This window comes from Propithecus coquereli, unplaced genomic scaffold (genome assembly GCF_000956105.1).
Source record: "Propithecus coquereli isolate 6110/MARCELLA unplaced genomic scaffold, Pcoq_1.0 Scaffold227, whole genome shotgun sequence".
In the NCBI taxonomy this organism is placed as follows: Eukaryota; Metazoa; Chordata; class Mammalia; order Primates; family Indriidae; genus Propithecus; species Propithecus coquereli.
In genome coordinates, this window is record NW_012147808.1 from 2,713,555 (window position 1) to 2,720,084 (window position 6,530).

General features: G+C 41.8%; 1 protein-coding gene across 1 annotated transcript in view; it reads right to left on the bottom strand.

The window, feature by feature from the left end:
- MTCH2 (mitochondrial carrier 2) overlaps positions 1–4,601 on the bottom strand; it is a 20,496-nt gene extending 15,895 nt beyond the window's left edge. The window contains exons 1-3 of the mRNA XM_012645103.1: positions 4,316–4,601; positions 1,766–1,850; positions 1,509–1,615 (exon numbers count right to left, since the gene is read on the bottom strand). Of these exons, the coding sequence (XP_012500557.1) occupies positions 1,509–1,615; positions 1,766–1,850; positions 4,316–4,402 (279 nt within the window). The 5' untranslated portion in view covers positions 4,403–4,601. The remainder of the gene's footprint in view (positions 1–1,508; positions 1,616–1,765; positions 1,851–4,315) is intronic.
- Between the last annotated feature and the right edge of the window lie 1,929 nt (positions 4,602–6,530).

The window sequence follows — 6,530 nt, forward strand, 5'->3', positions numbered from 1 at the left end:
TGAGCCCAGGAGTTTGAGGTTGCCGTGAGCTAGGATGACGCCACGTTAGGAAACATTTAAAATTTAACACATCTGCTATATAGTATAGGCTGAAAATACTATCTAGATGGTTAGCATACACTCCAATATTTTTTAAGAGTTACAGCACAAAGGGCAACATTTCCTTTGTGCCAGCAGGAGACAGATTAATGAATTAGAAAACCCATTCGTTTTACATTCTCAGCCATATTCATGCTGCACAACATTCCCTTGGAGTATTCTCAATGGTACGGAATTCTTATTCATAACACCTTTATAAATATAGCACAGGGAAATTCCGTCTGCTGAAGCACTTTCTAAATACTAAGACTGCCTTAAAGGTTAATTCAGTTTGACTTACATTGTAACAGGTGCCACTGAGAAACCAGTACAATCAAAATTATATTACAATCTTAAGCATTAGAAGTAAAAATAAGCTGGCAAAACAAAAGGATCACTAAAAGAGAAACAAATGTAACTCTGATGTTTTAAAAAACATTTTATGCAACACCTCAAGCATACAAAAAATTAATAAAATTAATTCACTGATGCATCTACCACCGAAGCTAAATACATCTTAAGATTTTGCCATTTTTTGGCTTAAGATGTCTTGCCTTCTTAAAATAAAGTGTCACAGACAGAGCTGAAATTCCTCGTCTCATCCCTTCACCTTCCCAAAAGTTAACTACTACCTTGTCTTGATGTACAATTTGGTGAGGCTTCTTTTAAAACTTTAAAAGTGTATGTAATACAACACACATACAAAGTAGTGCATAAACACAAATAAACAATGCAATAAATAATTAAAAGGCAAATGTCCAATAGCCATGACCCAGGTAAAGGAAAATCTTTGCCATTATCCCAGACCCCCACTTGTGGTCCCTCTCCTTTTCCTCATAAATAACCACTATCCTGACTTTTATGTTTGTCATTTTTTTCAAAATAAGTTTTTATTTATTTATTTTTTCGGGGGAGAGAGATGGGGGTCTTGCTATGTTGCCCAGGCTGGTCTTGAACTCCTGGGCTCAAGCAATCCTCCTGTCTCAGCCTCCCAAGTCTCTGGGATTATAAGTGTGTGTTACCCTGCCCAGCCTAAAGTTAAGTTTTTAATAGAAACCATTATACTAGAAGAACACTAGAAATAAGAGGAAAACAACTTTAGGAAAAAAAAAAGTATGATTTAGCCAGCTTCTTTTTTCCTTCAAAGAAATAAACTAAGCTATACAGGTGGATCAAATAAATGAATACATTTAATTTCTGCTTAAAAGGACTGGTTCTGAGGCAGAAGGTCGTGTAGATCAAATCAATTACCTCATTCTGCACAAATTCATTTCCCTTATTTCCCAGCAAATAGATAATTTAAGAAAATGTTTTTCAAGAGGAAAAAAGGCCAGGGTTATCAATACTGTTGAAATTGCTCTTGATTAGTAGAACGAACTGCACAAAAGATAAGCAAAATCTGTGGGAAGATGAACTGATTTTCCTCTTACCTGTAACACTTTGCCATGGACCACAGTCCCAAGGACTCCTGAACACAGTCTTGGAGTTAAGCCTGTGAACAAACCACGCCTCCCATCGATGCTGGCAATGTGCTGAGCTAAGAACACAAGTCAGAGATTTAAGTTTAAAAAAGTGGACACATAGAAGTTTCAAAAGAAACATGCCTTCTGTATGTTTTCTTTCAGTAAAAACTCCTGCCTATCAGTCCTCAATGTCATCCAAGCCCAAGTAAACCAAAGACACTTACCATAACAAAAGAGACCAGGAAGTTGACACACTTGCCGTCCAAAAATATTTCGTCCTATTGTTGGAGGAAGAGGCTCATATCCCACCTTTAAGAAAAAGAGAATTTATCAATATTGCTTAATATATTATGGTGCTTAATATATTAAGCAATATTTCCAAAAATGCCTTGCTTTCAAGGTCTTGAATAAAGAACAAAATTAGGGTTATAATTTTTAACACAAGTACAAATGCAGTTAAGTTTTCCAAGGCAGTGATGAAGTATCATTTTTGTCAGTTTTTTGTTGTGTCAACTGATAAGACTGGATTCAACAAACTCCAAATAACTTTCTTTTTTTTTGAGACAGAGTCTCACTCTGTTGCTGGGGCTAGAGTGCCGTGGCGTCAGCCTAGCTCACAGCAACCTCAAACTCCTGGGCTCAAGCAATCCTGCCTCAGCCTCCTGAGTAGCTGGGACTACAGGCATGTGCCACCATGCCCGGCTAATTTTTTTTCTATATATATATTTTCTTCTCTCTCTATATTTTTTGTCCAGCTAATTTCTTTCTATTTTTAGTAGAGACGGGGTCTCGCTCTTGCTCAGGCTGGTCCTGAACTCCTGACCTCAAGTGATAGTCCTGCCTCGGCCTCCCAGAGCGCTAGGATTACAGGCGAGAGCCACCGCGCCGGGCCCAACCTTCACTTGTTTCAAAGTCTATGAAGTAAACCATGAGGCAAAGATAGACTAATACCAAACTGAAAATAAAATAAGGAATAAAATAAGGGAACTTTTGTGTTAGGGAAGCTATGGTACTAAGGAGGCTCAACGATAGTTTCTAAAGGGAACCTAGAGTGCTTTTTATATTTGAACAAAATGAGAAGGCTTACACTAAGCAGCATAAACTGCATATTTTGGCTAGCTAGACAAAACACTCAAAAGGCAAATGCAGATATAGCTGGATAATTCACTTAGGAAATAATTACAAGTTAAGTTCATGTTAAATGAACAGACTGTCGCAATGAAGGCCATTTTATAAAGTTAACGATTACCATTTTTGTTACATAATATAGTCAGGATCTGTAATGATAAAGAGATATTTGAGAGAGTGAACTCTGAAGGACGTAGTTTTGATTCTGTCGCTATGATTCTTAATCTGTCCTATTAAATAACGCCTGTCTGAGCTCCCTGAAAGTGCTACCATGCAACTATTTTTAAAACAAAATATTTGGGAATTTCACCAAAACCCCTGAGATACTTAGTAATACACAGATGTTGTGAAATCAGATATTAAGGATATTCAAGTTTTTGAGGCAAGAGCTCTGAATGTCACTTTAGAACTCTGTTTCCTGGAGAAATATTGAGCAGTGGGTTCGTACTAAATGTACTGCAAAATACTGTCATCCCAGATGCTATATAGCCCCAAATAAGCCAATTCTGTTTTAGATGTCATAGCACATTCAATCAAAGTCTCTGCTCTGAGTTCAAATAATTTATTTTACAATAGCCTTTTACATATGGAATCTGAATCCATGTGGGTCAACTCAGCAATAAATAATTTAGATTAGCAACAACTCAAGAATAAGAAATGTGGCTCTCCCTAATATCTTGCATATTTTTTACAGAAAATTAGACAGTGAGGACAGGGGTTCTAAAAACCGCTCTATTCCCTGGCACAATGTAACACTTAATGTGTCAACACTCAATAAAGATTTTTAAAAAATGAATGACCTACCCAGCACAGGGAAATTTAGAAAAGCAATTGAAAATACTTCCTAAATCTATCATCTGGCCAACCTGCTTGTGAATATAAAATACCACCTAAGAATTATTTTCAGTAGATTAGAAACTAACACCTATGTTTAAGCTCCCTAAAACTAGCTCTTTCAGCCTAACTGATTTCCAGCTCAGACAAATGTGATTTTCATTGTCATGAGCCACATGGGCTGCTGCTGGAGAGCGCTCGGAAATTTGCCCGAGCAGCCACTTCAGTTGTCACTTCTGAATGAGCTCCTTGTGTTTATCTGGTGCTCTGTGGGTATCTGGTGCTAAAATCTCGGAACGGAAAAGCAGTAGTAACAGTAGCAAAGAAAGAAAAAAAAGGGAATAAAAAATAAAATGTTGGCTCCGCTCTAATTTCAGATTTGTCTTCAACTGAGTATTTCATGTCTTGTGTTTGAGATTTTTTTTTTTGAAGTGGGGGAGGAGAGACGAATGCTAATTTAGAGGGGCGAGAGGGGAGGGTTAGGAAGCCCTCGGTGGCGACCGGCCAGGATCAACCTCAGGGAAGATAAAACAAAGTTCAGAGGAGTCCCTGGGCAGGGCGGGGTGGCAGTTGGGTGCGGGAGAAGGAGAGGGCCTCCAACGCTGGGCGGGGAGGCGAGACCTCGGGGAGGCCAACGAGAGGGGCCGCGGGACGGTGGGAGTTGTCCCTGCGGGGAGGGAAGGAGCAGCAGAGAAGGAGCAGCATCTCGGGAGACTCAAGGGCCCGCAGGGCTGGAGCCGATCTTCAGGCGCCGCGGGCAGCGGCGACCGAACAGGGTGCCGGGCGGGGAAGGGAACGGCGACGACTCGTACCTGGATGAGCACTTTCACGTACATGAGAGGCTGGGACAGGATGGTGAGACCGGAGCCCAGGAGCACCTGACTGGCCGCGTCCGCCATGATGGCACCCGCGGACGGACAGACAGACCAAGCCACCAAGCCACCAAGCGAGTCGGTCCCGGGTCACGTGCCAGGGCCGCCGGCTTCACTGGCTCGCCCGCGGCGCGCGCACACGCACGCACCGGCGCCACCGCCCCTCCCCGCCTCGTCCCTGCCCACCGCCCCGCCCCCTGAAACGGCAGGCGCTCGCGAGCGGACGCCGGGGTAGGGACGGGGCTTACGGGCCAGGGGCGCATGCGTCTGGTAGTGGGATCCGCCCCCTCCGCCAGTGAAGACAATTTCTCTTGCGCATGCGCAGGCCGGAAGTGTCTGGAGACGGAAGAATGGGAGTGGCGGGGTCGGGTGACCCTGACTGCAAAGGCAAGGTCAGAAGAATGAAAAGAAGTGGAAGGGATTATTCGTTATGCTTCACGTCTATACTTGCCGTTTGGTTTAAACATAAGGTTCAAAACGTATTCAGCATCAGAGTAATAACAGTCAAATAGCCGACAAACACTAGATGACTCTGGTATGAATAGTGAATCTGTCTGCGAGTTGTTCTTCGTGCATTTATTCATTCGATTAATGTTACCTTCTCAGAAATACCTTCTCCGACCACTCTATGTAAATTTACCTCCCCTTTATTTTCTACCACATCTCCCCAGAACACTTATCACTGTCTGAAATTATCTCTTTGTCTCCTCCATTAGAATGGAAACTCCCTGAGTTCAGGAACTGAGACAGCCTTTGTTCACAGCTGTGTTTTCAGTACTGGAGACGTACTAGGTGCTCAAGAAACACTTACTGCACAAGTGAACAAACAAATACTTCTCAGCCTACCGGGTTACAGGCTATCAGAGGCAAAAATGAAAAGGGCATTATTCTACCACTTCAGCCCCAGCTCTCGTGTTTGCTTTTTGTTTTGTTTTGTTTTGTTTTATATAACCTAAAGAACTTGCATTATTAGCTCACGTGTTCTATATCAAACATTTAGTGAGGCAGAGCATGGAGCAGAAAATGAAATACTACTGAGAAAAGACTTGCATTTAGATCCTGACTTTTCCTTTGTATCCGTCTGTCATTTTATAATCTTTGACTTTCAGTGTTTGTATCTATATCTAGGGATAACACTACTGTCTACTTCTCAGGATTATGATAAGCATTAAGTGAAATTGTGCCTAGGAAAGAGTTTTTTTAAAAAACTGTATATTGAAATACAAATGTTAGTTTTAATTAACATCGTCCTGTACTCAGCACAGGGCTGGGTAATATTGGAAGTCAGTTTATAGAGCAGGAGGCACGTGAGCTTTGAAGTTCAATGGACCTGGTCCAAATTCCACTTCTGCCAGTTATTAACTCTGTGACCTTAGGCAGATCATATTACCTCTTTGAACTTTAGACAGATGAGTATAGTAATGTCTCTTCATACATTGCTGTGAGGATTGAGTGAAATAATGTGCCTACCCAGCCTGGCACAGAGAATCTATCATAACTTTTAGAGTTGTAAGAAACTTCCATATTGCTTATAACTAAATCCAGAAACTTTTTAGACATTGATCAGAACCAGAAAGACCATTTAGTCAAAGGACTCTTTATTCATGGATTTGTACATTGATAGTGTCAAAACATATCCATTGCCTTTGTCCCACTCGTGCTTGTGGGCACTGAGAGGCACAGAGACTCTTGCAAGGGTGGGTGGGTGGATGATTTGGACTGCTCCCCCATATTTTCTAATGGTGTAAGGCAGAGGCTGCCCATTACATTTTGGGAAGAATCTGCAGAATAGGGAACTAAAGTTGTCGGGCTTGGGGGTCTGAAATGTCAGTTTGTGACATGCTCATAGCGAAAGAATGACCAGATGCACCAAAGTAAGACAAGAATGAAAATGAGGTTTATTGAGGAGAGAAAGATACAAGTTTACAGAAAGCGATACATATGCCAAAGATGATGACCAGGCCCATTGTCATAACAAAAGAGGGCAAAAGAGAGACCCTGGTTATGGCCTGCCTCTTGTTTTACAGTGTCCAGATTGGGACTTCCCTCATGGCTCTGACGTCACCATGGAACCACTTTGATTGGACAGTTGGGAGTTATATGCCCTGAGACTTACTACACATGTGGATCTCCCATAAGCCTCTCTGAAAGCTGG